This window comes from Chinchilla lanigera, unplaced genomic scaffold (genome assembly GCF_000276665.1).
Source record: "Chinchilla lanigera isolate Chin_1 unplaced genomic scaffold, ChiLan1.0 scaffold00065, whole genome shotgun sequence".
NCBI lineage: Eukaryota > Metazoa > Chordata > Mammalia > Rodentia > Chinchillidae > Chinchilla > Chinchilla lanigera.
In genome coordinates, this window is record NW_004955466.1 from 13,918,145 (window position 1) to 13,934,249 (window position 16,105).

Below are 16,105 nucleotides of genomic sequence, written 5' to 3' on the forward strand. Positions count from 1 at the left end.
TAGGTATTTTTCAATTTCCTCTTTAATTTATTCTGTGACCCATTGGTTGGTCAGGTGGTTGTTGTTTAATTTCCAAGTGTTTATGGAGTTTTTGGAGTTCCTTTTGTTGTTAATTTCCAATTTCATTGCACTGTGGTCAGATAATATGAGTGGGATATTTTCCTCTGCATTTTGGGCTTTGTTCATAAACTGTTTATTGACAGCTATGTCTTCAGTATTTCTACCTAATTTTTGTCCAGTACATTCAGTGTTTCTGTTTTAATATTTGGATCTTTGATCTATTTTGACTTTAGTGCATGGTCATAGACAGGACCTAATTTTAGTCTTTGGCATGTAGATAGCCAGTTTTTCCAGCCCCATTTATTAAAGAGGCTATCTTTCTTCTAGTGAACATGTTTGGTCCCTTTGTCAAAGATAAAGTAGCTGAGTGTGTTTGTAGTTGTGTCTGCATCTTCTAATCTGTTCCACTGATCCTTAGGTCTGTTTTTTTTTTTTTTCCATTCTCATGCTGATTTTATCACAGTAGCTTTGTAGTATAATTTCAAGTCTGGGATTGTGATGCGCCCTGCCTTGTCTTTGTTGCCCAGAATTGCTTTTGCTACTCTAGGTCGTTTATGGTGCCAAATGAATTTTATGAATATTTTTTCTAGTTCTGTGAGGTATGCTAATGATGTTTTGATCAGGATTGCATTAAATTTGTGGAACAATTTTGGGAGTATGACCATGTTCCCTATGTTGATTTTTCCTATCCATGAGCAAGGAATGTCTTTCCATTTTCTAATGTGCTCTTAAATCTCCTTTTTCAGAGTATTGTAATTTTCAGTGTGTAGATCTTTTACTTCCTTTGTAAGATTTATTCCTAAGTGTTCCATTTTTTTGGATGCTATTGTGAAGGGTATGGTTTCCCTAATTTCTCTCTCAGTGAGTTTGTTGTTTGTGTACAGGAATGCTGTTGATTTTTGAGTGCTAACTTGTTTTCAGCTACACTATTGAATTTGGTTATTCAATCTAGAACTCTTGGTGGAGTTTGGTGGATCTTCTATGTAGAGTGTCACATCATTGGCAAATAATGGTAATTTAACTTTTTCCTTTTCTGTCCTTATTTCTTTTATTTCCCTTGTTTGTCTAAATGCTCTGGCTAATGTTTACAGAACTACATTGAGTAGGAGTGGTGATAAGTGAACATCCTTGTCTTTTTCCTGATTTTAGAGTTGAAGCTTCCAGTTTTTGTCCATTTAGTGTGATGTTGACTATTGGTTTGTCATAGATGGCTTTTATCAGGTTGAGCTACAGATCATGTATTTTGATTTTCTGTACGGTTTTTATCATAAATGAGTGTTAGACTTTGTCAAAGCTCTTTCTGCATCTATTGAGATAATCATGTGGTTTTTTGTCTTTCACTCTGTTCATATGGTGTTGATTCGCATACGTGGAAGCATCCCTGCATTACTGAGATGAATCCCCCTTGGTCATGATGTATAATCTTTATGATTTGCTGCATTCTGTTTGCTAGTATCTTATTGAGAATTTTAGTATCTATGTTCATTAGGGAGATTGGCCTATAGTTCTCTTTTTTGACTGTATCTCTCTCTGGTTTTGGTATCAGGAGTGAGTTAGGGGAGAGTTTGAGGAGTGTTGGCATTAAATCTGTGAATTTCTTGTAGAATTCAGCAGTGAATCCATCAGGACCTGGACTTTTCTTTGTTAGTAAGTTTTTAATTACATGTTCAATCTCATTAACTGATACTGGGTTACTTGAAATTTTTATATCTTCACAATTTAGGTTTGGTAATTCATACATATCTATGAATCTGTCCATTTCTTCTGTGTTTTCCAATCTATGCAAGTAAAGATTTTTGTAGTAGGTATTGATGATCTGAATTTCTATAGGCTGTGTAGAGATTTCACTCTTTTCCTTCCCCATTGCATGAATTTGTTTTTTCTCTTTACTTTTTTATGATAAAGTTGCCTAAAGGTTCATCAGTTTTATTTATTCTTCCAAAGAACTAACTCTTTGATTCATTAATTCTATTATTTTATTAGTCTCCTTTATGTTAATTTCTGCTCTGATCTTATAGTTTCCTCCCTTGTATGGGCTTTGGGCTTGTCTTGTTCTTTTTTTAGAAGCTTGAGGTGCAACATTAGATTATTTGTTCTTGTTTTGTTTTCCTGATGTGAGAATTCACTGCTGTAAATTTTCCTCTTGGGACTGCATTCATTGTGTTCCATAAGTTCCAGTATGTTGTATCTGCTTTCTGCTTTAGTTGTAGATGTTGTTTTTCTTCTTTAACTTCATCTGAACCCATTGGTTGTTTAGGAGGGTATTATTTAATTTCCATGTGTTTATGGAGTTTTTGTGGGTTTTTTGCCATTAATGTCCAATTTCATTGCACTGTGGCCAGATAATCTGTATGGGATAATTTCATTTGCTTTGTATTTACTTAGGCATGTTCTGTGGGCTAGTACATGGTTAATTTTAAAAAACATCCCATGTGCAGCTGAGAAGAATGTGTATTGTGATGTTGGGTGGAACACTTGGAAAAAATCTACTAAGTCCATTTGTTCACAGGTTTGGTTCAGTTCTTTTATTTCTTTGCTGATTTTTGTCTAATTTACCTACCTCTTTGTGACAATGGGGTATTGAAGTCTCCCATTACAATTGTGTTATTGCTTATTTGATTTTTCATGTCTATTCATAATATTTGATTTTTCATTGTCTTCATAATTATGGTTGTTATCTCTTCCTCTTGAAGTTTTCCTCTAATAAGTATGTAGTGACCTTATTTATATCTTTTGATCATTCTTGGTTTGAAGTTTACATTGTCTGCAAACACTGTAGCTACCCCTGTTTTTTTCCTGATTGCTGTTACATGGAGTATTGTTTTGCATCCTTTGATTTTCAGTTTGTGAATTTCTTTTTGAGTTAAATGTGTTTCTTATATACAGCATATTGTTCGATCTTTTTTCTTGATCCATTCTGCCGGTCTGTTTCTTTTGGTAAACTGAAGCCATTTACCTTGATAGTTATAACTGATATGTATTGGCTTATCTTTGTCACGTTATTCTTGTGCTGTTGATTCCCTACTTTTTCCCTCTATTTTAAAAGATAGTTTTGAAAGATAATCTGGATTGGAAGTTGTTTTGTTTCAGAAATTGAGAGACTATAAGCTGTTCTTGAGGGTTTGTGTTGAGAAATCTGCCATGATTCTGATGAGCCTTCTTTTATAGCTGATCTGTTTCTTTTCTCTAATAGCTTTCAGTATTCTGTTATTGTTCTGAATTTCTGGGATCTCAATTATTATATGTGTTGGTGTAGTTTTATCTTGGTCCTGGCTTTTTGGAGTTCTATATGCTTCCTTTATTTGGATGTCACATTCTTTGTTCATGCTTGGGAAGCTTTCTTCCATTATTTTTGTGAAAAGTTCTTTTTTTTTTAATGGCATTTGTGCTGTCTCCAGCTTTCACCTTGACCCCAAGTAATCTTATGTTATTATTGTTTGTATCATTTTTATAGCTTTTGGATTGATTTTTCATGGTCTCTTGCTATTTTTAAGATATCCCTCTTTTCATGATCACTAACTGCAATTCTGTCTTCATTGTCTGATATTCTGTCCTCTCCTTCATTCAGTGGAGGTTTTAATGTCTTGGATTTCTGTTTGCATCTGTTTCATGGATTCCATTTCTTTCCTATGTTGGGCATTTTTTGTTTCTATCATTTTTCTAAGCTCATCTTTTATCTGTGTCTTCTCTAATATCTTTGATTTTAAGTATGATTTGTTTTTGTACCCGAGAGATTATTTTCTCTATAGCTTTTTTCACTTGCTTTTTTGCTTCTCTTGCTATCATTTCAGAAAGTACCAGTATTTGACTTCCAGTTTTGTCTATCTCATTGGATTTCATGCTTGTCCTGTGTGGGTCTGATGTGTAGAGTTGCAGTTTGGTTGCAGTTTGCTTCAGCATCTAGTCTTTTTCTAGTTTTTTCTTTTTTCTTTTATTTTCTATGTTGATTCTTGCTGATTTCTTATGATAGCTTTATCAGTAGTATTGAGGCTTCCCTAGTGGATGTGTGTTCTTCAGGGATATCTTCAAGATGTAGGTGCTTCTTTATAACTATCCCAAGAATCCTTCCTTTCCAATTTGCAAAGGATGCAAAGTTACTATTTGGCTCAGCACCCAATCCTTTGGTCCTGGGCTGTGGTGATGATTATGACCCCATACAATCACAGCATCATCATATAGTGGAGAAAAACTGATTATAACATGTCCGACATCCTAGCTAAAGTAGTACAGTTAGTAATAACTATAGTTTCAAATACAGCTTAATGACTGGCAAACTATGCTAATGATGAACAACAGGAACAAAATCTGAAGTTCTGTAACAAAACCAAGTGTATACCATGTGCTTGTATGCAGTGATTTTCCCTTTAGTGGAGTGACTTTACACTTTTGCAGGGGTGGGAATGTGTTAAGATGGCTAGGGGACAGGATGAAGTGATGAATGAGGTCAAATATAATCATCAAGGCTTGAGGTCAGAGGATGATCACCTGAGTTTTAGAAAACAGAAGGACACAGAAGGAAAGAATAAAATGAATGTGAAGGAGTAATCAGAAAGGGAAGAGACAGTGTTTACTCACTTGAAAGTTTAAATTCAAAAAGTAGTTGAGGCACTATTATTTGTCTATTTGTTTTCCTGAGAAACTATCTTGTAGATAACAATATGTAAAATAACAACCATTGATATTATCCTACCACTTTGTCTGTAATTCGGTTTTTCTCCGGTACCGGGAACCGAAGTCATGACCTTGCGCTTGCCAGGCAGGCGCTTTTGCCGCTGAGCTAAATCCCCAGCCCTGTCTGTAATTCGGTAGGCCCCCCAATTACTATGTTAACCTTCTTTTACTGTTTTTTATTTTTACATTTTTAGAGGCTCTGTATTTATTCAAACAAATTAATCCTGCCTAGATTTTTCTGAGAAGCAATTCATCTCTTTCATAAATTCATCATAGTCTAGATAAAAGTCACTGAAAGCTAAAATTTGTTTGTTTTTCTTTTTTTAATTTTTTTATTTTAAAAATAAAAGGAAAACATTAACAGACAGACAGCCTTTTACAAAATAGCAAAAGAACAGTACAGACAATACAGAGTTACAAACAAAGTGGTAGGAAATTAGCAATGCTTGTTGTATTACATATTGATATTTTCAAAGTGGTTTCTCATCCTTCTTTTACTCTTCTGAGTATTTAAAAAAAAAGCAAAAGTAGTTGAGGAAAGAGAAAGAGGATCAATAGAAGAAAATGAAAAGGATAGGTAAGAAACCTAAACAGTGAAAAAAAGGAGGAAGAAAGAAAAGGAGAATGGAAAAGACAGGAAGAAAAGAAGAAAAGAAAGAAAAAAAGTAGACCCCAGGTGGAGAGGAGAGGAGAAAAAATCCAAAAATAAAAGTAACCACAAAATACAAGACAAAACAAGATGACTTCCAACCAGACAGGAAAGGGGTGACCAATCAAATAGGGGAGAATAAAGTCGATATCACCAATATCACTTGGGTGATAGTTCTGTGATAGTGTCCATGTCAGATCCCAGAAATGTGCTATGTACTCTAGCTTAGTTACCATGGGAATTGTTCTGGGTATGCAGCTGATCTTGGCCTGTGGATGTGGGGACTGGGACTGGTCTTCTGTTGGTCAAGTTCTCCAGAGCCCAACTGCTGGCTCCTTGCTGCTGCTTCAAGATGCTTTCATGTTGCTGGTCTTGCTGATTACACTGTGACCTGGGACAGGCTGTTTTGGGTCTCAGATCCCAGTCCATCTACCCACCAAAGGTGTGTGTGTGTCTGTGTGCTCCGGGCCGACCTGTCCTGGGTCTCCTTAAATACAGTTTTTATGTGTACATATTCTTTGACGTAGCATTTTATTTATGATAGCATCTCATAGAGAAGCTTAAAAGATTATAGATTTGTGCACTAGGATGTTCATTTATATTATTCATGAAACAGCAAACATTTGGAAGCCACAGCAGTATTTATCAGTAAGGGTATATATAGTACCTTTTGTGATGTCCGGTCAATGAAATGCTGTTTACGTTTCAAAGAATGAGGTAGATCAGTGTTTTCTGGTGTGGGAAAAGATGGAAAATGCTTTTTGAGACAAAGTGGACTTGAAAAACAGTATGAATATGTGAATCCAGCTCCCTGCATCTGCCTGTTTAAGGGGAAAGAGGTCACATTCAGTCAGGGTAAAATGTAATGACTTATTTTCTTGGTGCCTCTGTTGGGAAAGCAGGAGTGGCTTCAGCAACACAGAGTGATGATGTGCAGTGAGCAGTCAGTGTGCTGACCCAGCCATGTTCTGCTGTCATCTGCTCTTCAGTTTTGTTAGCACCACCCAGTTTTAATTTCCTTCACAAAGGATGACGTGACTCAGGAGATATTTGATACTATAGGAACTGCTAGCTTTTTTATTTTTTCTACTGTCACTCAAATATTTGTTTTGAAGGGGTTTTCCTGTTTGTTTCTATTGTTTATTTCTAACAGCCATGAGGATCAGCCAGCTCAGTGTGAAGCTAAACTGAGTTGCCTGTGATCCACAGTCTTTCAGTAGCATGGCATTTTTCCAGCAGCTCTCAAAGGAGAACTTTTTAAGCCCCTGAGAAGAAAATTTCATTCTCCATATCAAGTCTTTGCATAACTTGATAGTCTTGTGAGTTTGTCATTTCCTTCAGATTATGAGAACATAAATCACCATGTTACTTCAATAAGGTTGAAGTAAATACCACTTTAGCTTTTCTCTGTCTTTTTTGGTTTTGTGGGACAGGGTCTTGCTATGTAGTCCTGGCTGGCCTCAAATTCACAGTATTCCTCCTGCCTCAGCCTCCCAAATGCTGGGATTACAGGTGTGCACCACCATGCCCAGCAGTTTCCTCACTTTTTTTTTTTTTTTTTTTTTTGAGACTGGGTCTCACTATGTACCCCAGGCTGGCCTTGAACTCACTGCAATCCTCCTGCTTCTGCCTTCGAAGTGCGGAGATTACAGTCATGCAGTACCATACCAAGCCTTAATTTCTCACTTTTGATACAAGGAAATGGAAGCACATAACAAGTAATCCCAGCACTCAGGAGGCTGAGATAGGGTAGGTGCAGGTTGAGTTATAGCCAGCCTGCGTTACAGGATGAGTTCAAGGCCAGCCTAGACTGTGTCACAAGGCCTTGTTTCAGAAAACAGAAAACAAATCCCAAAACAAAACATGGTATGTCCATGAGTACACTGTCAGCTGTGAAAGAATATATAGTTAGATTTCTCAGGATTCTGGAGGATGCTGTGCTGTGCGTGGTAGGCACATTGATGATCTATTCCTTATAAAGTCAGTTGGCGAATCTGTGGGCTTATGTAGATTCTGCATCAGCGACTGCCCTGTCTAGTACTGTTTCATGTGGTTGCTACCATCCTGGATGCTGCAGCACTGCCAGTGGAGCACCATCAGATAATGGGATGTTCAGTGTCTGTACTGTCCCCGTGGGCCCTGTGTGCCTGTAGAAGTGGGGTTAGTGCAAATGAGGAGCTGAAGTTTTCATTAAATTGTAATTGTTACATATATGTTTATAATTCTATTGCACATAATGGTTGATTTCATTTTTGCTTAATATATAATGGAACATTTATTGGCTATTAAAGTGATGTCATGATTTGGTCATTTATCCCTCCCCTCCCATTTAGAAGTAGATGTATTTGGTATGTTTCAAACGTGAGGGCTACCCTGGGCCATGCCCTGAAGGCAAAGGTGATCACTGGAGATGGGTCTGCCTTCTGAAGCGGAGGCCCCAGAGCTCAGACCCATCCTACCAGTTAGTCCAACAGGAATGAGGGGGCCTGGGGCATACTCTGCCTTTTCCCCCTGGCCAGACCGTCATCTCCATGAAGGAGCCCCAGGTAATCATGGCTATAGAGGAAAAAGAAAACAGCCTGTTGGTAGACACAGGTGCAAGTCTCTCAGTCCTTCCTTTCAATCCTGGCCTTCCTTCCAGCCGTCACACCTCAGTGACAGGAGTCACTGGTGAGGAGGTAATACACTATTTTTCACAACCCTTAGGCTGTAACTACTTGTTAGATCTTTCTTGCATACCTCTGTCTTCCTGACAAACCACTTTGAAGATACCACCATATATTACAGCAGCCATTGATATTTTCCTACTAATCTGTCCATAACTCTGTAATGTTTGTATTGTTCCTATGCTATTTTATAAATGAATGTATGTTTATTACTATGTGTTTCCTACAACAACCATTGAGAATAGTCAATGAATATTCAATTGGTCACTCATGTATAGCTCTATTTATTTTCTTTAGAAACCACTTTGAAGATACCAAAGTATAGTACAACAACCATTGATAATAACCTACCACTTTTGTCTGTAGCTCACTATTATTTGTCTATTTGTTTTCCTGCGAAACTATATTGTAGATAACAATATGTAAAACAACAACCGTTGATAATTTCCTACCACTTTGTCTGTAATTCGGTAAGCCTCGCTTTACTATGTTATCCTTCTTTTACCCTTTAAAATAAAAAAGTAAAGAAGCCCAAGAAAACAAACACGAGGGCTATAGAAATAGTATTTTAGAGAGGTGATTTTGTCCAGATTAGTTTTAGGCCCATGGTGGTTCTGTTAAATTGTTTTTAATTTTAGATTGAGCATAGTTTCTAGTTGACCAATAATTAATTATGTTGTGTTATGGAATAATTACGTGGAAAGACTGAAAATTTTGAAAATTGTTTTCATTTGTGCTAGGAATTCATAAGAGGTAGCCAAAAGCTGGTATCATGGTCTTGGGTCATTATTTTTTTCTTTTTTTTTTTTTTTTCCAGTACCGGGAATTGAACTCATGATGTTGCACTTGCCAGGCAGGTGCTGTGCCGTTGAGCTAAATCCCCAGCCCCTGGGTCATTATTTTTTTAAAAAAATTTTTAAGTTTTTAAAAAAATTTTTAAAAATTTTTTTTACTTTAAAGATAAAAAATAAAACAACAACATAGACAAAAACAAAACAAAAGAAAACAATGAAAATCATACAGGGTTTCAAAACAAAATGATAGAAATTAACAGTGGTTGTTATATTACACATTGTTATCTTCAGTGAAGTTGCTCAGATTACCAGATGGAAGAATGCAAGATTGATCAAACCATTAAAGAGAATAAAAAATAATAAAAAATTTAGAAACGATAAAGAGCTTTACTAAGCAGATGGTAGGAATTCACCAATGGTTGTTATATTGTATATTTTTGTCTTCAAATTAGTTGTTCAGATTACCAGATATAAACGTGCAAAATTGGTCAAAAAAATTAAGCGTTAACTGTTCCTTTCAATAAACTACCAGACATCAATACAATTATCCTGTCTATCTATCTATCTGTATTCCCTTCCTTCTTTCTTTTTCTCCCTCCCCTCATCCCAGTTGTTCTTTCCTTTGAGCAATTTCTTTCCCTTTCATAATATCTACTGTACATTTTGGGTTTTATTTACTTTTTCAGACAATATGATGTTTACACATGTGGGTCTGACTTATTTCAGTTATGAGTATGGTCTCTAGTTACATCCATTTACCTATAAAAGCCTTGAGTTTATCTTTTTTATAGCTGAGTAATACTTCATTGTATAAGAATACCACATCTTTTTTATCTGTTCCTCAGTTGATGGGCATTTGGGTTGTTTCCAAGATTTAGCTGTGACAAATTGTGCTGCTATAAACATGGGTGCACATACCTTGCTGTGGTATGATGTTTCTAATTCTTCTGGGAAAATACCCAGAAAGGGAATAGCTGGGTTAAGTAGGACCTCTAATCCTAGTTTACTGAGGAATCTCCAAACTGATTTCCACAGTGGTTTCACCAATCTACTCTCCCACCAGCAGTGAAGAAGGGTTCCTTTTTTCCATACAGCCCCGCCAGCATTTGTTATTGGTTGATTTCTTGATGATAGCCATTCTTTCTGGGGTGAGATGGGATCTCAGTGTTGTCTTAATTTGCATTTCTTGAATGACCAATAAAAATATTGAACATTTTTTCATATATTTGTTTTCCATTAGTATTTCTTCATCTGAGAAGTGAGTATTCATCTCAGATGCCCATTTTTGGATTCGGTCTTTGAATTTTGGGGGCCTGATTTTTAAAAATTCTTTACATGGATAGAAGTGCTTTATCTGAGGGACACTTGGCTAAACTTTTAAAACTTTTTAAACTTAAAACTTTTTCCTAATTCATGGGTTTTCTTTTTACTCTGTTGGTAATTGCTTTTGATGTGCAAAAACTTTTCAATCAGATAAGATTCCAGTTCTTGATTCTTTGAAGTATTTCCCATGCAGTGTTGTTTTTATTCATGAACTCTCTGTCTACCCCTATGTCTTCAAGATTTCTACCTACTTTCTCTTCCAATAGATGTAATATTTCTGTTTTAATATTTAGATCTTTGATCCATGTTGACTTTAGTTCTGTGCGTGATGATAGACATGTATCTAGTTTTAGTCTTCAGCACGTGGAAAGCCAGTTTTTCCAGCACCATTTATTAAAGAGGCCATCTTTCTTCCAGTGAACCCTTTGTCAAAGATAAGGTGGCTGAGTGTGTTTGTAGTTGTGTCTGCATTTTCTAATCTGTTCCATTGATCTTCAGGTCTGTTTTTTTTTTTTTTTTTTTTTTTCCAGTACCGTAATGATTTTATCACAGTAGCTTTGTAATGTAACTTCCAAGTCAGGGATTCTGAGGCCTCCTGCCTTTCCTTTGTTTCCCAAGATTGCTTTTGCTATTCTAGGCCTCTTCTGGTTCCAGATGCATTTTAGGAATGTATTCTCTAGATCTGTGATGTATGCTAATGGTATTTTAATTGGGATTGCATTGAATCTGTGTGACAATTTTGGGAGCATGGCCATTTTCACAATGTTGGTTCTTCCTCTCCATGAGCAAGGAGTATCTTTCCGTTTTATGAAGTCCTCTATGATCCCTTTTTTCAGAGTACTGTAATTTTTACCTCATGGATCTTTTACTTCCATTGTTAGATTGATTCCTAAGTATTTACTTTTTATAGATGTTATTGTGAAAGTGTCATTTCCCTAATTTCTCTCTCAGTCTGTTTGTTGTTTGTGTACAGGAATGCTTTTGATTTCTGAGTGTTGACTTTGTATCCAGCTATACTACTGAATTTGGTTATTAAATCTATAAGCCTTTTGGTGGAGTTTTTGAGGTCTCCTATGTAGAGTATCATGTCATCTGTGAATAATGATAATGTCACTTCTTCCTTTCCTATCCTTATTCCTTGGGTCATTATTTTTGTCCCCTTGAAAGACTTCCTGAATAAGACTCAAACAGCACAAGAAATAAGATCAAGAATTAACAAATGAGTCTACATCAGATAAAAAGCTTCTGCACAACAGAGGAAATACTCTGTTGAGACAGCCTACAAGATGAAAGAAAATCTTTGCAAGCTAGTTTTTTTTTAATAGAAGATTAATATTGAAAAATATATAAAGGACTCAGAAAATTTAAGACACACTTACATGCACACAAACCTCAACAAATAACCTAGCCAACAAATTAAAGGACAAATGAATAGACAGTCTCAACAGAAGTACAAAGAGCTGATACATATATAAAACAATTTTTAACATCTTCAGTAATTAGGGAAATGCAAATCAAAGCTACATTGAGATTCTGTGTCACCCCAGTCAGATTGGCTATACATAGAGCCAGGTGTGGTGGTGCATACGTGTAATCGCAGCACTCGGTAGACTGAAGCAGGAGGATCTCCATGAGTTTGAGGCTACATAGTGAGTTCACGGCCAGCCTGAATTACAGAGTGAAGCTGTTGCCCTACCCCCCAAAGAAAACCCCACAAATCAAACAAACAAAACATACATACATACATAAATATTCTTGAGAATGTAAGAGAAAGAAACCCTTCTATATTGTTGGTGGGGATGTAAACTACTGCAACCACCATGGAAATTGGAACATAGATTCCTAAGAAACCCTGCATAGAGATTCCTCTTCATTCAGCTGTAACACTCGTCACTATATCCTGAAAGAATTTGTCAGCATAGTGTAGGGACGCCTGCAAATCCACATTTCTTGCTGTGCAGGTCAAATAGATAAGCTCTGGGTGCCCTTCAACAGATGAGTGGGTAAAGAAAACATGGAAATAGGTCACAGTGGAGTGTTAGCCATAAAGAGCAGAGCCCTGTTGTTTTGGGAAAATGGGTAGAACTGAAGAGAAGCAAAATAAGCCAGATTCAGAGTTAAATGAGGAATCTTTAAAAGCAGGAGATGACAGGAAGTAGAGTAGAAGAGAATGGTGGTTGTCAGAAGCCAGGGAGGGAGGGGAAAAGGTTGATGGGTGGGTCCTGCGTGCAGTGAGGCTGAGAAGCTCTGATGTGCTGTTGCACAGCGGAGTAACTGTGGGCAGCAGTAGCGTGTGGTGTATTTCACAGCCTGGATGAAAGGACCCCAAATGCTTTTCCATAAAGAACTGATGTTTGTGGAGATACGGTTAACCTGTTTTAAGCGTTTATAAGGCATACATGTATGGAAACATCCTATGGTGGCCCATTAATAAGAATAATTTTTAAGGTTTCTTGATACTAGTTTAAATAAGTAAATTAAACTTTTGAGAAAGAGACGCTTAAAATCAGTAATGTAGGTTGCCACATTAAACTGAAAACAAGACAAATTAAACCCAAAATAAATTAGCAAGAAGAAAATAAGGATGAAAAGGTTAGAAGACATCCAGAAAATTAACAGCACTTTTATATTCCTTCCTTTTGAAATCTTTTATTGAGTAACTTGTTAGTTACAATGACTAGCAATTTTTAATGACAAATATAGTACTTCAAAAATAACAAGGACTTAATTTATGGGGGAGGATTAAATTAAGTTCCGTAATTAAATTTTTGGGGTTCTTCTTTTTTTTTTTTTTTTAGACAGGGTCTTGCTATGTAGATCAGGCTGGCCTTGAGCTCACTGTGTAGTATAGGCTGGCCTCAAACTCATGGCAATGCTCCTGCTTCAGCCTCCCAAGAGCTGGGATTACAGGTGTGCTGCACCACACCTGGCACTAAAATTATTTTTGTAACAAAAGCTTCAGTCACCTTGAATCCAAATTCACTTTGGTGTTCTGATGTGCATGCTTTGGAAAATAATTTAATCTGTGGTTGGGGAGAATGTGCAAACATTTTAGAAGCCTCGGAAAGGCTTTTAAAGGTGAAGATTGGAATTTAGTTTTAAAATACTCATTGGTAAGCAGTTGTGTGTATCTCACTGAAAAGATGTGTGTTTACTTCTGGATGGTGAGGTGTGATCAGCTTTTAGGAGCTTGTCTAATCTTATGGGACTGAGAAAAATGAACATCTAAATAAAACATTGTATTATTTTCTTACAGGTTTATTGACAAGAAGGAAAGGTTAAGCCGACTTAAGAGCAAGCAAGAAGAATTTCAGAAAGAGTGAGTTTTTGGTTTTTAATTCGTGGAGGCTATCTGACACAACTTGGTTTAATTCATTGTCGTGGTATGCAAATACAGTACAGCAGTGCCAAGGATCCAAAACACTTCTTTTTGTAAGCGCATTCAGCAAAAATTTGCTTCCATTTGGGAAGTTCGCATTGGGTGACATTGAATCTTACAGGGAAATTTGATTCAGTTCACAACAAGAATCGTGGGACAAATTAAGCTCGTGAACTGAGGTACTGCTGTGCATGGATTGGTAACACACTGAATTTAGCCGTAGTCTTGCCTGAGTGTGGGAAAGGAGTGCTTCTGGGAGAAGTGCCACAGGAGAGAGTATCAGGTTTCAGAAAGTGCTAGATTCAGACCTAGGGCCTGGTAGGCAGCAGGAACTTGCTGAGTGTAATAAGGGCTGCTGCCTGGGCATTGCTTGGCAAATGGTCCCACAACAGTGGGCCTGATTAGATTGAAATTAGCACTGGCGGCCCCAATAGGACCTTCCTACCTTGATTTACCTTTCCCCTTCTGTGTCAGTTTTGCACAGCGTGGTCTGCAGATAGCTGTATCCAAATCCACTAACGAAAGCAATGCTGAAAAGCGCAGCATCTTGCAATTGTTCTTTACCCACTCTTTACTCAGGTCTGGGCTGCAGCCTGAGAATCGGAGTTGCTAATGAGCACTTGATGAATCAGCCCCTGTGTTTGAGAATTGTCCTGCAGAACTTTCTGCTCCACACTGACCCCAGTCACTTTCTGCAGATAGACTGGGAGTTCGCCTTTCTGGCCGTGGTGCACAGATTGCCTGCCTCAGTGCTTTCCTTCCACCGTCTGTCCTCTGCTGGCGAGAACAGCTGGTGTCTTATGGAATCCTAAAGTAGGGTCTGAAGTTTTAGGAGGGTCTGCCGTGTCTGACAGACACATTCATGAGTAGATTAGGTCTCCTGAAATTCTGCTTTAGAGAAACTTGAATTTGTTTAACTCAACTGTTTCTGTAGCTGACTCAGTCACAGAAACTTTTCTCCCCATAGAACACTTTATTCTATAAAACGTTCCGTGTTCCATAGGATACATTTTCAGAGGTGCTGCTCTGTCCCATTTCTTGGGGGCGCTAACCACACTATCTTAGACTTTGAGTTCTTGTGTAGCTCACATGAACTGTGGCTGAGGGAGTTCTGAGGACAAGGCCAGGCCTTGGTCAAAGGTCAACGCTGTGGATGTGTATGAAGGCTCTGGGCAGTATCAGCAGTGCAAAGGGAAGGGACTGAGTAATTGTAGAGAGAGGAATTGAGAAAACACTTGTCATGGCAAGTCCCTTGGCCAGCTGTTTCTAAGTACTTTAAAAAGTTGATTTTCACAAAATTTTATTAGTTTGAAGAGCTTATTGTCTGTGTACTTTCCCCCCTAGAGTATTAAAAGCTATGGAAGGAAAATGGATAACAGATCAATTGGTAAGTTCTAAGAAGTATTTATTATTATATTCTTTATATTTGATGCTACATGCCTTTAAGTTGGTAGTGCTTAAATCATTTGAATTTAAATTTATTTTTGATAACCAAGTGTGGTGGTGTACACCTGTAATCCCAGCACATCAGAGGCTAAGGCAGGAGGATCACCACAAGTTTGAGGCCAGTCTGGGCTATATAGAACTTAAGGCTGGCCTGCACTACAGAGTGAGACTCTATCTCAAAGAAAAATGATCACTTTGATAGTCCTTCATTTAAATAGATTAGTAGTGCAGCTTTTTCAGATATTTCTCTTAGACACCAAAACTAGGGCACAGGCGATTAATTTTGGAGCCATCATAAAGAATAATTATAAATTTGGTATTGATATAGAATTACAAAAGCAATGGGCCATCCTTTTAGCAAAATTATTCATAATAAATACATTATAGAAAGGTTAATGATTAAATAAAAACTTAAAAAGATATATTTATTTTTATTAGTGCCTGTTTGCAGTACATGCTGATCTACATTCATTACGGGTAGTTGGTACATGGACATGGCATATCTTCTTTTTATGTCTCCTTCCTGTTCCCTCCTCCCCCTCAGACAGATATTAAAGGAAAGTATAGGAGAATATTTATAGAATCTTGGGAATGACCTGTATAAGCCACAGAAGAAAGCACTTGGGCAGATGACATAAAAGTTAAAACGTTCTGTGTATTATGAACCCCTAACAGAATTAAGTGAGAAAATGAATATAATACAGGAAAATAACAAGTTTGGTTGACAACACTTTTATTCCCTGTTGGTTGCAGTATCCGTCAACACATTCTATTTGGAGACAGTTTGGGGATAATGGTCATAGTTGTTTCTGAGGTGGTTGCTTTAAAAAACACATGTAGTATACCCAGCAGTTTTCCTCCTGAGAAAATACATGTGGTTGCAGAGGTTTATGGGTGAGGAAGATGAATGTCCATTGGTCAGGAGGAGATGAGGGCTGTGGTACTGTTAAAAAGAACATAGTCTTTGTATTCGTATTGACATATCACACTGAACTGCATAAATATATATAATTACTGTGCAGTTAAAAAGTATTTAAGAAATTTAAAATATTATCAGTCTACATGTATTAGGAAGTATGTCCAAGATATATTTTAATTTAAAAATACAGTATGATTC

General features: G+C 37.1%; 1 protein-coding gene across 1 annotated transcript in view; it reads left to right on the plus strand.

Moving 5' to 3' along the window:
* Atg14 (autophagy related 14) overlaps positions 1-16,105 on the plus strand; it is a 74,196-nt gene that overhangs the window by 19,834 nt on the left and 38,257 nt on the right. The window contains exons 2-3 of the mRNA XM_013521995.1: positions 13,420-13,482; positions 14,887-14,929. Of these exons, the coding sequence (XP_013377449.1) occupies positions 13,420-13,482; positions 14,887-14,929 (106 nt within the window). The remainder of the gene's footprint in view (positions 1-13,419; positions 13,483-14,886; positions 14,930-16,105) is intronic.